General features: G+C 44.9%; 1 protein-coding gene across 4 annotated transcripts in view; it reads right to left on the reverse strand.

Annotated features, from left to right (window-relative positions):
• PLCG1 (phospholipase C gamma 1) overlaps window positions 1–19,354 on the reverse strand; it is a 398,460-nt gene that overhangs the window by 230,498 nt on the left and 148,608 nt on the right. For all 4 annotated transcript variants that reach the window (XM_085619110.1, XM_085619111.1, XM_085619109.1 and 1 more), the window contains exon 2: window positions 2,865–3,017. In XM_085619110.1, the coding sequence (XP_085475236.1) occupies window positions 2,865–3,017 (153 nt within the window). The remainder of the gene's footprint in view (window positions 1–2,864; window positions 3,018–19,354) is intronic.

Genomic DNA, 19,354 nt, shown 5'->3' on the forward strand with positions numbered 1-19,354 from the left:
GGAGCGCCTCTCCTGCTGAACCTGGAGCGTGAAGTCCGGGAAGAAGCGAACCGTGGCGCCCTCGTACTTCAAATCACCGTGTTGTCTAGCAGCCTGGAGATTGCATCGCGGTCTCGATAGTTCAGTATTTTGGCAATGATTGTTCGCGGGAAGGCCCCCGGTTTAGGTTTCGGGATCGGGGCCCTGTGCGCCCGCTCGACCGTAAACAGCTTAGACAGTCTCTTGGGTTGGAGGTGTTGAAGGATCAAATCCTCAATAAAGAGCTCCACACAGTCCCCCTCAAGTCCCTCCGCCACACCTACCACACGGATGTTACTTCTCCGGGCCCGGCCTTCCTGCTCATCGAGCCGCGAGGCCATCAGCCTCTGTTGGTGCATGAGTTCGTTGACCCTCCCAGCGAGCCGCTTCTCGGATTCCTGCAGGGTCGCGATGTCAGCTGCATTGGTTTTTGAGCGGTCGGTGGTGGTCCCCAAGTCAGCCCGGAGCAAGTTAACTTCTATTGTTATCTTATCCATTTTCGTCTCCAGGTTGGTGCCCAGGGTTTGAATTGCGGCCATTATGGACGTCAGGGAGGGTTCCGCCTGGCCTGCCGCCTCCTTCGCCGTCCCTCCAGGCTGCGCCGCCGATTTGGCCACCGTGTAGTTGTCAAGTTTGTTTGACTGGGTCGCGGCTCCTCCTTTAGGCCGCATGGTGCCGCCGGTATCTCTGGGGACAGCGTCCCCTCTTCCTCCCTCGCTCGGAAGCGCCCGCGGGGGGCCGCGACAGCTCCGGCCGCCCACGTGTAGTCGGGCGCAACCCTGGCACCGCCGGCACTCCCTTGATCAAAGTTCAGGGCGGGGGGGGGGCCCCCAAAACGAACCTTGCGCGTCCGCTGTATGGTCCGGAACCTCAGTCGCCTCCCGCCGCCGGTTATGATTCGCCCAGGCCACACCAACGGCCGTGAAACAAGGGCTCAAGCCGGCGGGCCACACAGGTCACACCACAGCAGCAGCCCCGGCTGGTCTCCTGTCCTCGCCCCAGCTGAAGCAGTCCGGAAGGCAGCCGGCCCACCTCCGGGCTCACGGGGCCTCCTGTCGCAGCGCCGGAAAAGCAGGGCCCCTGCCGCCGCACTCCGCTCCTCTCTGTCCGGCCCCCAGAGGCTGTGGGGGCCTTCAGCCAACGATGGCAGGCAGCTGGAGACCTACGGCCCCTCGGCTCCGCAGGGGAACAGCGCCGTCCTCGGCAGCGCCCCTCCGCACGCCGCGCGCGTCAGGCCAAAGCCGGGGCCTCAGGTAGCACAGAGGCGGCACCGCAGCTTCGGAGCGAAACACTCGGCCGCCGCCGTCAGTCGCGGCAGCCGTGTCGAGCCGTCCGAGGGTCCTCGGGGTCCGCAAAAGCGCTCCGCTGGATCACTGGGCCTTGGGGGAGCCGGGGGACATTCACTGGCCAGCCCCACAGCTCGAATTGATGGCGAATGGTAGAGGACACCAACGGTCCCGGCGGAGCTCTGGAATCAGGCGGCCATTCCGTTCGGCGCCTGGCCACGCCCCCTGCAACCCATTATTGAGGACAGAATGTGGAGTGATATTTGATAATGGGCAGTACTGAAGGACTAAGAGAGATCCAGCAGGATAAAGCAACAGCAGTTACCATGAGCAGTGATTTGAAGTGTGCAGTAGAATGCTTAAATACTGCAGTCTTCTCTCCTGCATTCATATATGAATCCAGAGCAGTATCTGGAGCTGAATGTTCTAGTTTTTTTTCCCATGAATTCTAATTGCAACTGCCTTTTTGATCATCTTACGCAGAAATGGGACACAGGTTATTGGTAATTGATCAGGTCCGTCTTGGTCATTGCTATGTTTTTTCAACAGAGGCACAATTTGTCATGTCTTGGGAAAATGCTTCAGTAGCGAGAAACTTTGATTAAGTTGAAGAAAGGTTTCGAATAGTTGTTACTAGTTATAAAGTTTATCTATTCTTGGTATCTGTATAATTATGTCACAGCCTAAATTCATATATAAGACGAATATCTATGGCAATGATAAGCAGCTGGATACGACAATGTTTGCTATGTTACATGCAGTGTTAAATGGATTGGAAACAATGTACAGATACCTAAGCATGTTTGAATATAACAGATATAAATGGAAATCAATAAAGTATGTTTTAAAAAAACGTTGAAGAGAGGTTTGATGAAATCATCAGAGCTTTCACAAGTAATGCAGGGATGATATGACCTTCATATGATGTGGATTACAGTGAGTGTGTTGATAAGGAAGCTAGTGAAAGACAGAAACCTTTGCTTGGATAACCATGGTTATCTTCAGTGTGCAGGTTACTACAGAGAGAGACCATGCTGGGCTGGGTTATCTTTTTCTTGCATCACTGTGAAAAATTATCCTCTCTATCGAAACAGACTTGCCCCCAAACCCAAACATTTAGCCCTCCAATCTCAGGGAAAAAGCTTTAAGAAAAATCTGTTGCTTGAGCTCAAGGGAGATGGGTGGAGTTTTACTTAATTACTTTTCCACTACTCTGCAGCATACTTCAAATCATTTTACAAAGCAACTCTAAAGGTATGGTGTTCAGAAGAAAATTACCACCCCTCTCTCCCATTTAGTAGTTTATCATGTATGTCCTTATGTATTATTGATGGCTGGCTTTTCTTTATTCGTTCCCGGGCACATGCCACTCCATAAACCTATCCAGTTTCAGTGGTGAAAAGCATTGAGTATGAACAAAAAACAAAGACTGAATTTAAATGAAATGAACTTAGAGTGAAGTAACAAAATGTGATAGTGCTAAGTGAAAAAAACAGGTAAGGAAAACAATTCAATTATTTTATAGTAGAAGGATAAAAGATTTTTTTATGAAAGACCCACCTTGCAGACTGAGGGTTTTGAGCCGGAAGTCTGTGCCGTAGAGAATAACGAAGCAGTATGCTGGATCCGGTCGAAACGAGGGATCCTCTTGATATCTGTCGAAATCCCGAGAATTCTTTCCCTGGCGAATTTCTTTGATTTCACGAATATCAACTAGAAAAAAGAAAGGCATATTTATTTATAAAGAGAAAATATAAAAATGAGCAGATTTAGTTGGATCACTTCCCAAAAGAAACACATTAGCCCATGTTCGTGAAAAGCCAACCATAAACACAAAAGAATGATGCTCCAGGCAATGTTTCTATGCATTGGCTGGACTACACCCACAAGGCCACTTTTAGTCAATATGAAACCTGCATATAGTTTTGGAAAATTTATGAAAACTAATTGTTTTGCCAACAGAATATTAAGCCAGGACAGCCATTTAGGAGAGTGCACTTCCTGATGCCGAAGCATCATACGTTACCTTAATATCCCCAAATATGCTAAAAAGCTTTTTAATGTGGGTCTGGCAGAGGCGACACCAGATATAGCTCGTAGTTTGGGAAATACTCTCCAGTAGACGTTTGAAACCTGATGACACAACATAGACTGGTGCAAGTTAACAGAGAAGTCAGGCTGCCTAAAACCGTTCAACAAGATCTGGGGTTCATGAGCAGGGTATCATGACTTCATATGCTGATTAAAATTCTTCTTTGTAAGGGATGGTTCTATAGAGCCATTTCTTTTACTGTGGCAAAGACTAGGATCGATAATGATCCGACTAATCTAGCTTGATGTTTTTACATTGTTGTATGAGTTTGTTTCGGCCAAATGACGAAGGTCTAGCGCTAATTTTGTTTTAAGGAGAACATACCTGCCACGTGCCTCAACAAAGATGGAGTTTGTTCACTTTTTTTTCGTACAAGTCCTTGAAAGTTCTGTTTCAACAGGGGGTGAGATCCAATAGTAATATCCTAGTCATAAGGATGTAGCATGTGAGTATCCAATTATTCAATGAAGAGTGCCAACCAATTTACTTTTATGATTCCTAGACAACACCTATAAAGCCATAACATGATAATTGCACCTCGGTGGCAGCCACGGCTACTCCGCTATAGGGGTTTCTCTTTGCGAATTTGTGATGTCAACTTAAAAGGAGTATTTTCCTTGTTTCTTTTCTGTCTCTCCCCTCTTAATTCTCCAACCATGTTATTCTTACTAGCGGGGTTCCCAGTTGGGATGGAGAAGGCTCTCCTTCTCCGTTTTAGATTTATTGTGGTCTGCGATTTTTGCTGATTTTTTGACTCCTAGTATTCCTCTCAAAAATTCTTCGGAGTTCCTCCGTCACAAAGAAATCTGAAGATTGCGACCACGCACAGAAACTTTCAGGGTGCAGTCTGACCTCACACAAAGGATGGCCTTACCACCAAATGATGGTGGACGACACCCACACACACAAAAAAACAAGCATTTACAATGCAATGGTCTCGGCAATATTATAGGTAGAGCTATTGGTATTGCTCATTATTTTTTTATTTTTTTTGTATCCCTAAATAAATGGCATTGTCATTTCTATTGGCATTAGTTTTTTTTTTTTGCATATGTGATACCTATTGCATTAGCAGAGAGAGAGTGAGGTAGGCAGATAGAGAGTGAGGTATTGAAATAGAGAGTGAGGTAGTGAGAGAGAGTGAGGTAGAGAGTGAGGTAGTGAAAGAGTGAGTTAGTGAGTGAGGTATTTTCTGATGTAGTGAGATAAAAACAGTGAGTGATGTTGTGAGAAAGATTGAGGTAAGGAAAGAGAGAGTGAGGTAGTGAGGGATGTTGTGAGGTATTAAGATAGAAACAGATAGTGATGTAGTGAGGTAGTGAAAGAGTGAGTGTAAGTGACTTAGTGTATTTGAGAGAGAGAGTGAGGTAGTGAGATAGAGAGAGTGAATTAGTGAGTTAGAAAGAGAGAGTGAAGTTGCGAGGTAGTGAGAGAGTGATGTAGTGAAGTTTTGAGAGAGTGCGTTGTGATATAGTGAGGTAGTGAGAGTGAGATAGAAATAGATAGTGATGTAGTGATAGAGAGTGAGGTAGTGAGATAGAGAGAGAGTGCATATAATGTATTTTAACCTGCGTGATTGTTGGGAAATCTGACGTATATACCCCTCCCCCTCAATCTTCCTGAAGAAGCTACCCCCGTGCATTATGCGAGGCTGACTGCAAATAATCGAGTCCTGTATTTCACAAGAAGCATTGACCAATAACCACTGACAAGAAGAGCTTGTGCCCCAAAAACTTGCCCAGGGCTGTCTGCCTTGCAGGCCAAAGAAGGCAGAGTTCCCTCCCAAGCCGTGATCTTCGTGCGAGCAAGCAAGTCCTATCTGCCGCCATTTACTGTAACCTCACAGACTTCACTCAGGCGTCCCTGCAAAGGACCCCCAGGGGTGAAGCTTCCATTGGTGCAGCAGGTGCAGTGGCACCAGGGACACACTGAGCCTTGAATATTATTGTATTTCACACTTCAAACAGCAGCCGGGGAGGCATGTCCTTCCTTGCACTAGGACCCATGACACACTGACTACAATAACAACACTGGGAACCCCGCTCAGTCAGGGGGCAAGCCTCGATATCCGCATCCGGCACGAAGGCGCGGTCCGACTGAGGAAACTGCGCACTCCGTGCCCCTTTGAGGAGGGAGATAGACAGTTGTGTCAACAGAGCTCAGTCCTCAGGGGGACATTGTGGCGACGAGATTAGTAGCTTTCTCAGTACTGTCTGTAACGCATGCGGGGCCTGAACTCAGCTCAAAATTCATATTCAACATCAGAAATTAGGTATTGCCTGAAACCGACTCAAGCGGGCATTGACTGCTGGTTCACACACACTGGATATAGACGCGCCGCTCGTCCGCACTTAAACTACTCTGATAACTGCACAACGTGCTCGTCAGTTCTTAGGTTTCACGCGCTAGAGGAGTTTATGGAAACTGTAACCATTAGGGAAAGCCCCTCTGTAATGGTCACGGGGACACTACACCCTCAGTGCTCAGTCTTGTTAAACACTGATATAAACTGTGTCGACGGCGCATCACTTGTTAGTATGACTGACGCAAACTGACCACAGCTCAATTTTTAGTCAAAATGTCGTTTTTGTGATATAATGAATATTTCTTGTAAACTGTAACAGTTACTTTCGCAAATCTTAATTTTCCATTTGAATGCCATATGGAGTATTTATTTGTCATTTTGTTTGAAAGTGTGCACTTGTGGTATTTACGTGGGCTGCATACATGCACCTCGCTGCTCCGGTGTAATGTGATGAGAGTGGTATATTGTTAACTTTACCCACGCGGTGGGACTCGTGTTACACAAGTACCGATTTTAAAGACGCCCCATGTTCATAATGAAGCGCTAGGATTTGCATGTTTGTTGTATTGGCAAAATGTGCCCATTCTGTAGTACTTTGGGTAGACTGGCACAGACTCATTCAACACACGCCTCGGTTTTCAGAATAACCCCGGCGAGGACTCAGCAAGACCAGGGCATTGTGTTGGAATGTGCGAAGATGCCCTTCCGGGATGGGGCATCTCTTGAATGTCAAAGCCCCTTTTCCAGTGGGTCCGGGCTTTGTTTATATCCAGATGGCGCCGATTACTTCCCAGTAGGGACAGTGGGCGGTCATTAGCAGCTAACTGTGAGGTAAATTGGTAGGGGTCGCTAGGGATACAGTGGGGGTGCTCCCGTGTGGGCGGGGGCGTGCCTAAGGTGGTGGTGGGCTGCATGGCTTTTGTAAGTGCGTTTACATAGCGCCTCAAACCTGCCGAGGCGCGAACAATTAGGGCGTCGATGTTGCAGGGTCAGATTCAGGCAGGGACAGAAAATAGACCCGGGCTGATTGACAGAGACTCGTTGCACGGCCTTTTCACAGAGCCTCGTTCGCGTCCTTTCAGCTGTGGATTACGGGCGGGGCAGCCCCACTTCTGTGGAGATTTACGTGGCAGCGCGCGCAGCCAGTCACCCTGGCAGCGGGCGAAGCAGCAAAGCTAATGCCGCACAGATGGTGGCATGGCGTGTGTTTCAGTCTGGAGCAAAACAGGGCTTTAACAAAACATTGATTTGCACACTTGTATGATTTATTGTCTCTTTCTAATGTATGCGTATGCTCTAAAGTGCTCAGATGCCCCATATTGGGATTAGAGAGGTATTAAAGAATTAAATTAAACATAAATTAGTGCATTTAACTTGTTATTTGTTTTGGTATTCATACAGACAGATATATCTGATATTCTTACAGTGAATGCATATCTCTTACACACAAAGTCAAAAACATGTCTCCAAATCACAGTTTCCTTTAAGAATTTATGAAGTGATAACCTAAGAGCCTTTGTTTCCCTCCATTGCATTGGCATTTAGATGCTACGATCAAGATAGCTTCCAGCCAGGATGATACTGGAACACAAGTGAGGCTGATGGCTCTTTAAGTGAGGCCTGTGTGTTTGGACCCAGTTGTAAGTGAAAGTGGGAGAGACGCCTCATCGCCTGCAGGCTGCTGCTCTCTACGGAAAGCATACCATGCTACAAGCACATCTAGAATGCATCCCGGTGTTGGCAAATTCAGCATACTCCATCAGGCCAGCAGAACCAGAGCAGGCTCCATAACAGCTGCTGGTTCCCTGATCTAGCTTGACCCCCTCACTTCCTGCACTGCCTGCACGTACCATACGAATCTATGCAACAAAGACATTAACCCACTGAGCTCAGCTGTCTTACATAAAACACATCTGTAACCGACATTTATAGGCGATGCTGTGAAGCAGGAACATTAACCTGCTGTGTTATTGTAAGAGCTAAACATGAGATGAAAGCCCACGCAGGTCACTCCTGCAAATGCATTTAACACCACAGTCACCGTCTTCCACCCAACAAGTCCTGGATACGCACCGATCGTTGCAACTGGTGCCTTACCCCGTAACCTAGTGTAAAACAGAGCCTGCCTGTGACTAAAGTAAGCCAGAAGAAATAAAATGTACTATCCAACTTTTCCCTGCTGCTAATTTCTCTGAGGAGGGAGTTTGTAAAAAGAAATAACGCATAGCTCTCATGACTACCGAATTTCTGCAGCAGCCTTCGCTGAATATATATCGATTGTCCGAGCATTGTTTTATTGCTCATCACCCCTGCTCTCGCTTGCAGCTAGGTACATTACTCTATAGGGGGACTGGAGTTCGTAGTTATCACTTCTGAAACAGTGAAAGCAGCAGCACCGAAACATGAAGGAAAACACACGACGAGCCAAGAACAGCGCAGACACAAGCAAAGCCGGAGTTCGTGGACGGCGCAGTTCTCTGCCCGGCGGGTCTGTTCCCAGATAATAACATCGCACTGCGGTCTGCGGCGGGGTACGCAGGACAATCTCTCGGAAAGGGAGGCGCTGGCCGAAAGTTCATGCACTCTTTGGAGAACCTACTTTCATACACGGACCCAAAGACCTTTCATTTGACAGGCATCCCATTTCGACACTGCGCACAGTTTATTTTAGTGTGCAAACTGCATGTAACCACGCTGGGCAACCTACACTCGGATGGTGGTGCTGTGTCGTATCACAGCCCCCGTTTTTCAAGGCGGGCCCGACTTGACGTTATGTTACGCCTTATCACTCGCTCGCTGTAAGCTGAAGCGCCTCGCGCTGGAGGCAGATGTCGCCTGCCACACAACGGAAAACAGGCAGGGATTTGTAGGAGAGCTCCATACAATTTAGCGATAACTTCAGGCTCGACATGAGGCTGCATCACATAACAAACACCTACCTGGTTACTCCTAAAGCAGGTCAAGCCACTTAAAGTTTTGTACGCTCAACATGAGAGGACTTAATAAACCGGTAAAACGCAGGTGCTACTGTCCTAGCTAGGGGGAGAGGACGCCATGAACACCACCGCCTTTCTCGAGCGAAGAAGAAATGCCTCGGAGAAAGGCAGCGGCCGTTTCAGATTCGGGGGCGTGTTTCTTTTTCTCTCCTCTTGCCATTGGCTGGAGGAGAGAAAAACACGCCTGAGAAAGGGCGTGGCTAAAAAGTAGAAAGAACAGCAAGAAGACGCCCCCGAATCTGAAAAAGACGGAGCCTATTTGGAGGGACGGCTCTCTCCTCCAATGCCTGGCCTCCGTTTAGGAAGCCAGCCAATGGATGAGAGGCAAAAAGAGAGGCGGGCTAAGGAGCCACTCTAGGAAACATTAAATCTCGACTTCCGGTTCTGCCTTCGGCAGACCCGTAGTCCTCGACCTAAAAAGACCGACACAAACATTTGGGACCCAACCACTAGATGGCGGAATAATACACAGCATGTGAATCCAGATAAGGATTCATGCTACAAAAGTGGATAATACGGAGGTATCAAAGACACTAAGGATGGGTATCATTAAATAATTAAGTACCTTTCACTCACAAGACCCCCCCCCCCCACCTCAATCAGGCAGTTTGTGTACAGAGCAGCTGCCTGCCCATCCTCTCCAACACAAAAAAATGCACTTGCCTTAAACTTCTTGCGTCCTTCCTGTGATAACAGTAGCAATAAAATAATGAGCTGTGATACAGCGTCTCCTACCTCTACGAGTGAGCTCTACTCTAGCTGTACAGGGTTACCCGATCGCCGTAATCATGGACACGGTGCGCGAGCCCAGACCTCGATCACCTCAGCTGAATTAATTACAAAAAAAGATTCTATTCGTACTTGTATAGCACATAGCTAGTGGTAGACATCACAGCGCTGATAGTGCGGCACAGAATCTTATGAGGAATTTACAGAGACCCATTCTGGAAAAGCCAAGTTTTCAATTCTTTCCGAAAAGGGATTTCAAGGATGCAACAAAAGGAAACCGTGGACTGGAGCATGGTGTCAGTCATGAAATGAAGTCACCCGCCTTACACAATACACACCAATGCCAACATGATTTACCCAAGAGCAGACATTGGTCTCCACACCACCTTCCTTCTGCCCTACACCCTGGATATTTGGATCATAACTTATAAAATTTACTTTCAACGCCAAAGAGCTGTTTCACCTGGAAACAGGGATGGGACTGAAGGTTTTAAAAGTTAACCCCAAATAATGATGATGCCTTCCACCACATGGCTCTGATGTCTTTGGCCAGCAACACAGGGCAGGCTTTCAGTACCATTGAAGCATGTTAGAAGCATAAGATTTAGCATGGACTCGGGGGTCAGGGACATCTCAAATATCTCATGATGACAAGGCTGGATTTCTTTCACTGCAATATTCTAAAAATAATTACTACCATTGATAACCTATCCATATAGAGTAGAAGCCATGCAGGCCCTATTCAGGACTAGTACAGACTACTGCCAAACTACCCACGCTGTAAGGCACATAAGTAAAACCTACACTTAACTGTATAAAGACCAAATTACTCTTAACCTCTGCATCGACAATGGACTACCAACTGCTGAAAGAATATCACTTTAAAGCACTGTGTACGACCCACAGAGAACTCCTTAAATTCTCATGGTAAAATACATGCTGTGTTTTTTTTTTTTTTAACGCCTACAAGATTCAAAGCTGTGGTTCCCAAATCCCCCACAGAGTTGGCAGGTTGTGGTGATTTTTTATGACAGTGTTACCCAAGACCATTTGATTTTACTTAAATGATATATATAATCTACTTATTTATAGGGACTTCCATCAGTCCTATTCATCCATTAGACTGTTAATGTGTCATTCACATTTTTGTTCCACACACTACAGCATACTGCATGGGGGAAATGGGTCAGCCCACTTCATTCACTGGCAGGTGCGCTTAGACTGATGGCATATTGCTCTTAACAACGAAAACATCCACATACAAAGCAATTCCTATCAGTGCCAGGAATTACTATGGTGCTCTGAGATTTTTGAGACATAAAAATATTTTTGCTTATAGACAGTTTTAACCAATTATTAGATCCCAGCAACTTCCCCAACAATAAAATGTTGCAAAAACCATGACAAACAAAACAAGCAATGACATAGCCATAAGGCTAGTTGCCACTGCTACACCCATTGGCTTTGCAAGCGCATGTCCTTGGTGGTCACCAAAACATGGAATTACCTCCCATTTAGGGTGGGAAAAATCAAGTGATATTTTAAGTCAGGAAGGCCTCTTAGAAATAACATGACCAGTCAAGAAAATTATGAGTTGTAACAAGCCCCTTGAGGTATCAGGGGGAGAGTGGAACAGGACGAGACATTATGAACCGTCTGCTTTTATCTGTGGCAAGCGCGTGAAGGCGCAAATCCCTTCAAGGATCTACTCGCTGAGGCCCAGTATGCTTTATTTCACAATCATTTTCAAGACAATAAGTCTTCTGGGAATATTCTCAGGCAGTGCGAGCTATTAAAAGATCAAGTAACAATGCAAGAATTCTATTTAAAAACACAATTTCTGGTCTGGGAAGGAAGAGGAGAGACATTGAGACTTGCTAGTTAGAAACTTGGCAACACACACACTCGATAAAACAATGAGGAGCAAAGAAACACACACACACGGGTTCACCTCCAGAATAAAGTACTCCAGGTGGTACTGGTTTTTGCTCTCCTAATGCCCAAAGTTGTCCACCATCAAGACATTGCAGTGTATCCGGTAGTCCAAGGATGCCTCTGCAAACGTCTGAGATTTCCATGGCAGAGCTGAGCCCGCTTGTGGAGATGTGGTGTCTGCACGGACAAAAATATTGTGCTCTTGTGAATGTGTCAGACTTGAGGCTTCTTTCTGACCTACGAGTCTGGAGGAAACAGGATTTTCCTTGCGAATCTGAATTACAAGTTGTGAAGAAATACCGACTCTTGTGGTTATTCCCCATTTCTCATGGGATAACTCTTAATCCTACATTCTGGAATTACTAAACCCTATGAGAACGGCAATTCCGGGTGCAGAATTACCGATGCAGAGGTCCTGCATACCTCCCAACGAGCACCTAAGAAAGAAGTGGGTTTGCCCTCTCAGGGCAGAGGACTAAACTAAAAGTAGTTGAGCATCTTTTCAGTACCGTATATTAATAGCTCTGAAGAGGTTTGTGTGTAGTATGAAGGTAGGTAGTGAAGGCATAGCTACTGGGTGGCCTGGTCTCCAGGCATTACATATTCAGGCCGTGTGAATGTGTGATCAGAGTTCTGCCTCTGTGTCCTAGTGTGGGAGCGGCAAGTATTAGTGCATTGTGTTGCTTGGTTGGTGGTGCTCGATTATGTGAGGTTTCTCTCGTGTGCTGGGCATGCCTTTAGTTTTCTATTGAAAAGGTGCATTGACAGGTTATTCTAGTATGCATTTGGTGAGGAATTAATTACGTTTTTGTGGACGTTTATACCCATCTAAGTGGCAATTCTATGCTGTAATGGACGACTGTGCGAGGTCCTGTGTAATGTGTGCTGTTGGATATTTTGAGTGTGACAGCCGAGGAGTTATTAGTTATCCATTAACATGGCACATTCATGAACAGAGTTCTTTCTAAAATGTACTGTTAAAGGGGAGGATAGCAGAACAATGCAAAGCTTTGCACACTTCTACGTCTGGAGTTTAAGAAGTCCCTTCACCGGAACCTAGGGTAGATACGCAAAGACACAGGCCAGAGTGTCTACTGCCGAGTACACTGCTATGGGTCATAGCATACTGGGGATTGCCATCTCCAGGGTTAGCATTCAGAGGAAGCCATCAGAATTTAAGTTTTAAGGGTCACCTGGCTGCCCGTGGTGCTGTCCGCTATTGACAGCCTGCTTCTCTTCTCTCCATGTCTCCTGCTAGCAACGCAGTTCTCTTCGATGACTGTGTCATATAAGAATGGAGTCATTGGGTTCCTTCATCTCAGGGACTTTCCTTACTGGAGTAATCATTAGCAAACTTAAACAGTATTCAGCCCAACTGGTGCCATTTCTCAAATCTCTTTAGTGAGATTCTGTTCAGCATAGAGAGATACTGTGGGTTAAAGTACCTGTCCTAGCCATAAAGGGCTAGGAAAACCTTTGTAGCATGTTAGACAAGCAAAGTATGGAATGCCTAGCTGAAGTGTGCAATTTTAAGTCAATGTGGGATGTTAAGGCACCAGCAGTTGATATTACCACTTTAAAAGTTTAAACATTTTTTTTTTAAAGTGCATCGACACTGGGTGATGCCAATATCATTTAATCACATTGTACATACGAGTACATGTCACACATTAAAAATATAGACAGCATTCCTAGCTGCGGCCAGATAATCCCAAGAGCATGCAGATGTGTGTATTTGGTGCAGGGTGCTGGTCTAACCTTTCTCGTTTAGATTCACAAGCCTATCTATTTAATATTGCTGGGATCCTGGGTCTGACCAGGAGCCCAGATGATAAAGGTAGTTTGGTGTGTAGCTTGTGCCCGTACTTAACTAGTCAGGACATTAAAGGCCTAAATGATAGTCCATGTTCTATGTTTATCCAGAAATTCGCCCTTCGACCTAGCATTCAATCACAAGGTCATGTGTCAAAAAGTAATATGTCAACCCACTTCTAAAAGTGGCTTCGATAGAGTCACCAGTCACTCTGAAAGTATCTGGAGGGCTTAGAGTGGAGGTGGCTTTTATGTTGAGGACTTTAAAAAGTGACTTGGTTTAAATAATTAACAAAGACGTTACTGGCGATTCTTAACTGGCACTTAGTTCGAGATTTGACAGTGGTGTGACATTGCAACTCATGCTTAAGTCCTGAGATGGTCTTCCAAACAAATCTTCGAAGTTCTCTATCGTAGCCTGGAGTCCAAGTAGGTTTATGAAGACATGGTGACAGCAGAAAAAGGAATTTCCGTCTGGTAAGTCACTGGGAGTCAGCTACATTTGTTGAAAAAGTGTGAACTGCATGTTGCAGTATAGTCATGGTCTTTGTGGTTGGGAAAGTACGAGTTGTCCCAGTAGAGGGAAACTGAAGGCGAGGGACAAGCTAATCGCCTACTATATTGTTTGAAAGGAGAATGATCAACAGATGGGAGCCTGGGCTGGAATATTTGGGCTTGATGTTCATGTGCTGGATATTCAAATATCAAATAGAGAGTGGATCACTGATCTTGAAAGAACCAGGGTTAGCAACAACAGTACAAAGTACTGTTAAGAAACCCTCAAACACGTTTTTGCAGGTGGGAATTAGCGGTATGTTCGATTATCCGCTACTTGCTTGACAGCGTGACAGCCTCATCATTGGGTTAATTAGTGCTTCCTCCACCCGGAGGTTTTTCCTCTGGTTTTTTCAGTAGTGATCAGAGAACCGTGTTGGGTGTATAGTGAAGTGATTTACTTTGTACTGTTGTTGCTAACCCTGGTTTTTTCAGGACCAGTGATTCACTCTCTATTTGATATTTGAACATTTGAGAAAAAGAAGCTGAGTGGGTCATAACCCCTTCTTTCTCCCCCCCCCCTTTTGATTTATACACATGTGCTGGATATGCCCAACTAATGGACTTGCACTTTGTTGTTAGCAGCAATTTAACAGTTAGATTAATGTAACCATACAGGAGTACAGTTATGACTGTGCTCGTTCTGAACGTCTATCTCCATCCCGTTTTCTGGTTGTGGAAGGTTTTGCTGTTATCCAGGAGTGAAGGTTTATCCCTCTATCGTTTTGTTGTGGGTTTATCTGGTCTGAGGGATGAACGCTGTCTTTTTTGTTCTTCAAAACCTTGCACTTAGTTGGACAGAAAGTCCAAATAAGTAGAGATCCGGGTAGAAGCAGATTTAGAGCGAGGGTAGTTGACTCTCCTCACGTTGTCATAGGTTTGCTGCTGGGTTCTTTTGGCTCCATTGTTGAGGTTTTGGGAAAAGCAAAGTTTGAGTAACTTCTTCAAGGATACATGGTCATGGGTGTGACAGATCAATATTGAAGCGTGTTCTGCAGTATGGCTGCTTTTATTATTTCAATGTTATTTCATGGATTCACAACCATTAAAGCGCGCAGGGTATAATCAGCCCAATCTTATGACACATCAAACAATGAAAACAATCACATGCATCACATGTGGTCACTGGCAGATCTGTGTTATTTTATGAAAGAGCAGTGCTGAGTCAACCTTTTTTTAAAAAACAAGCTACAATATCCTTATCACTCTCCTTCAATTAGCCACACCATTCCCATATGGCAGCATCCAACACCGGAGCACCTGGTTGCCCTAGTCTTAAAATATCCTAGCTTGTAATAGAGCACCATTTGGGGCCATATTAAAGAATGGCACAGTTTGGCCATCCGACACAGGGTTTCTTCCAGTTGTATGATTCTAGTCAACAGTATAAGTTTAGGGGGACTCTTCTGGAAAGGAGGGAGATTGGGATGTGACCAACAGGCAACACTGGAAGGAGAATTTACTTATCAATCTGTATAAAGAGCGTTTCAATTACTGGATCATAATGGTCTCCGAGACTGCCTCTCTGGTCTGTGTATTTCAATCTAGATAAAACAGACAAAAACTGTGGATAACCAAGTCAACAGGCTAGGCACTGGAAGTCAGTGGAAATATTTCAGATATATTTCCATTTATCAGGATTCATTATAAGGTACCCAGTGCAATCTTAAGGATCACGTGTGGGAGATTGACTGCAGGATGTTTAATGAAGATCAGTATTTTGTCTGCATACATAGAAGTTTCAGTCTTGTGCTGGCGAAGGTCAACCCTGAATGAGAATGGTCCTCCCTTGGGTGACATGCAAGAGGTTCTATAGCAATTTCAAAGAGGATGAGAGACAAGGGGCACCCCTGGCTAGTGCCTCTGCATATCGAGAATGACCAAAACAAGCAACTGTTAACCTTTACCCTCGCCAATGGGGAGACATACTATTGCACAATGTCCTAGGAGGTAGCTGTTGCTTGCCGAGAGTAAAGCTCTTCATGCTACACAGTGAAAACTACCAACATTTCTTCCGTTTTTTTCACTATGAATTGCAACTACCATATTTGCATAACCCCTTGCTTAATATGCCAGGCTAAATCGCACCCGATTCTCTCCCATTCCCTAGCCCATGCACGTTTGCCCAGGAAAGTCACCTCCATAATTACTGTTTCTGTAAATTCCACCATTGCATCTTCTAGATGCACCAGCGCCTTCCCGGCATTGTCTCTCACAACTTCCCTCCCCATTTGAGCTACCTGACCCTCTTGCCTGTCCACCTGACCTCGCAATCCCTATATTTATATTACACCTGCCTGCTTTTATAAATAACCACCCCGCCTATTTGCCAACTTAAAGGCGTTCAAGAAAGTGTGACACTGTGACCTGATTCAGGGCAAAGTGTTCATTTATTGCTAAGGAGATCTCGTGTCTGAATAGCGTATCTCCAAGGGCTTCTGGTGGGAGCCTACAGGGGTTTTCGATCCTTGACTTCAATGGAAGTTCAAGCTGTAGCTCAAGATCAGACAATGTTCCTGTTGAATGGTGCATCTCAAATCCCAAGTTCAGTAAGAGACTGAACCATAATCGAAAGTCTGTTCTTTCAAGGTGTCCGGGTATGGACGAATAGTAGGAGTGTGCCTGAAAATCTTGTTGGGTAGCCCACCAGACATCCACCAGCCCTTGTGCTTCCATGCAGTAGTTTACTGCTCTCAGTGATTGATTTGTGGTGTGATGGGATCTTTCAAGAGCACAGTCAAAAACTACATTGAAGTCACATTTCCATAGTAGGTTTTGGGCGTTCAGAGGCTTGAATGTGTCAAATCTCATTAAATGTTCCTTGGAGTTCAAGTTTGGACCACCGACATTAACCAACGTAATGGGTATGCTCAATAATGCACCCTGAACCACTAAATACCGACCCAGAAGAAAGAGCAACTACTTACACATATAAACTCAGCCAACTTGAGCATAACAGTAACCACTCCCCATGACTGGAATCTATACAACTAAAGTAGCAATTAATACCCTATCTGGCAGCAAACTGTATGGTTCTTTCTGTGAATAAATGTGTTTCTTGTAACACTGTGAAACTGATATTATGTCTATCCAAATAAGCTAGAACATGCTGGCGTTTCTCTGTTTTTTTTTAGCTCTTTCATCCAAGATTTCGGACTGATCACGCACCCAATGTATGGTAAGAGACGGATCATCGACACGTGAGGTGTTCCCCAGAGTACCTTTACACATGGTAATAATCCGCCTCTGTAGTAGCGTGCCTATGCTGTCACGGACAACCAAACCAACATTCCAACACTCCCAACAGAAACAACCAAATGCTAATTTCATCTACTGACTTTGCCATACATTAAACGCAGGTTATTTTAATATCTAACAGTACAGCATGCATTCACATGCTCCTTTTATCTATGGGATGACCTGGTTGGCTCTCCATTCCTGTGCGCCAGCTAGATGTTCCCTACACCCGAGCAAGGCAGGTTAAATTCTGTTGCTTGTTGTCGCCATTGTCCATATCAGCGGCATTTGTTGCCATGTGGCCTTACAGAACCAATAGGCAATCAGTAAAGTGAGGGCCATGCCTAACAAGTAGTTGGCTCAGGTTATTAGCGACTTGTGAAGAATTGAGGTAGGCACTATCCTAAGTGCATGTAATATTAATGCCCAATGAGGATACCCAACGGGTCCCATACCACTGTCGACTCAATCAGTCTATGTTGACCCCTTCTCCCAAGGGTCATCTAGGTCGTCAATCCCCATTACACAAGTCAGGACCATCACAGCCCACCAAGCACATTCACATGCTTCTTATCAATTTGGCCCCACACACATATATTTGGGTGCGCTCACCCTGTTGGGGTTCAGCACTTATATAAAGCTGGGGTGGCTGGGTTTCCACACACAATATTTAAGCCATCTTTTACTGCGTCTGTCTAAAACATCTTCGCCTGGGTGAAGGGTCTCTCCTCTACTCACCAACATTGGGACTTGGGCTGGGCGGCAGGGTGTGTTAAATGAGGTGGAGACTCCATTCCAGGTAAGAACACCACAGACAAGGGTGCTGGCCAAAGCTCATAGGAATCCCCTACACATCACATGCCCCATATCATCCGCAGTCAGACACGTTGACTGGTGCGGCTCCCACTCCTATTCATGTTTTTCTGAAGTTTTAAATCGACCACAGGAGTTCTAGAGGAGATTTCAAAGAATGGCTTGGGAGTATTTCCTAAATTTGGATTGCAAAAATTCTGATTCCAAGTCATGGGATACCTTGTGTCTAATAGCAAGTGATTTAAGAACAACTCTGCTGTTGATTGGATTCCAGTGCAAGTCTTGCGGTGCTGGAGACGTGTGGCTTCTAGGATCGAGGTGAAGAAGTCTGGCTTCTGTATTTTGGATCTTCTGAAGCCTTAAGTATGTAGGTTGGGAAGCTCAGATAAATACTTTTCTCAGCCCAGCCCGGACATTACTGTAGCCAGGATGTCAGTGACTTTTTGACGTAACAATGGGAATGGAATGTGGTAAAATGAGAATTTGTGACCTTACTTATGTGGGTGTTTGGTGAGAGGATTACTTCCATTAAGATTGTTAGGTTTTAGAAATATTGTGGGGGTGCACATGGAGAAGTGCAGTATGAGGGAGGAGGTTGCCACTCACACTTCACAGGATTACCTTCAAAAGCGGTTCATTCTGTTGGAAATGTAATCAAATACTAGGCATGTTCTCGGATCTGTCCAATGTCTATTAGTCAATGATTGAAAAAAATGAATTTATTGACATTTTAAACTGATCACTATTAGCAAATTTATATTACCACCACTTCCATTCATTTTTACAATATATCCCATCTTGATACCTTACTATGGCATCAACCTCTGGTTCTCTAAGACTAACAAATTGCAAAAGATCAGCCTACATAACTAGAACGCAAAACGAAAACATCTATTAAACTATTGAAAATTGGTTCTCAGATAAACCAACCAAGATCACAATGGAAAAAGTGGCATACAAACGTTTAAACAGTCACTATTCCGCAAAAAAAGTATATATATAGGAACGTTTACTTGGATATCTGTCACAGATTTCTCAATTTTTCTTTTTTCTAAGGCGCTGCAACTTCTCTATTCTCTCCCTGTTGTACTGGTTTGCTTCGCCATAAGTCTTTAAAATAATGTTATTGTACCCCACTGACATCATTCCAAGACACTCTTTTTATTATTCCCACAATCCTTTTAGACCCATAGTGTGCTTTCCTACTAATTTGAATGCTTCTGGTTACTTTAATTTGGATATGAAACCTCACAAACTTTTGGTACTGTACGACCGGGATGAAACAAAAATCTAATGAAAAGAAAAATGGAGCAGGTTCTATCTATCCATCCACCCAAATGCTACAAGCCCCGGAATAGGGAGCAGGCCCTTTTAACTGAGAGAATATCGCTGACTTGGGTATATTTGGGATGGAAAAGTATAATGCACCATGTTGAATTTTATATTTTTACCCCAAAACTGTTCAACACCCAACATTTTATTTACCTCACAGCACCACATCCATTTTTTATAAACATACGGCATCATATAATAAAACACAATATATTTACAATATACTGAAAAGGGTATTTAATCC

The sequence above is a fragment of the Triturus cristatus genome, chromosome 7 (genome assembly GCF_964204655.1).
Source record: "Triturus cristatus chromosome 7, aTriCri1.1, whole genome shotgun sequence".
NCBI classification, from domain to species: Eukaryota; Metazoa; Chordata; class Amphibia; order Caudata; family Salamandridae; genus Triturus; species Triturus cristatus.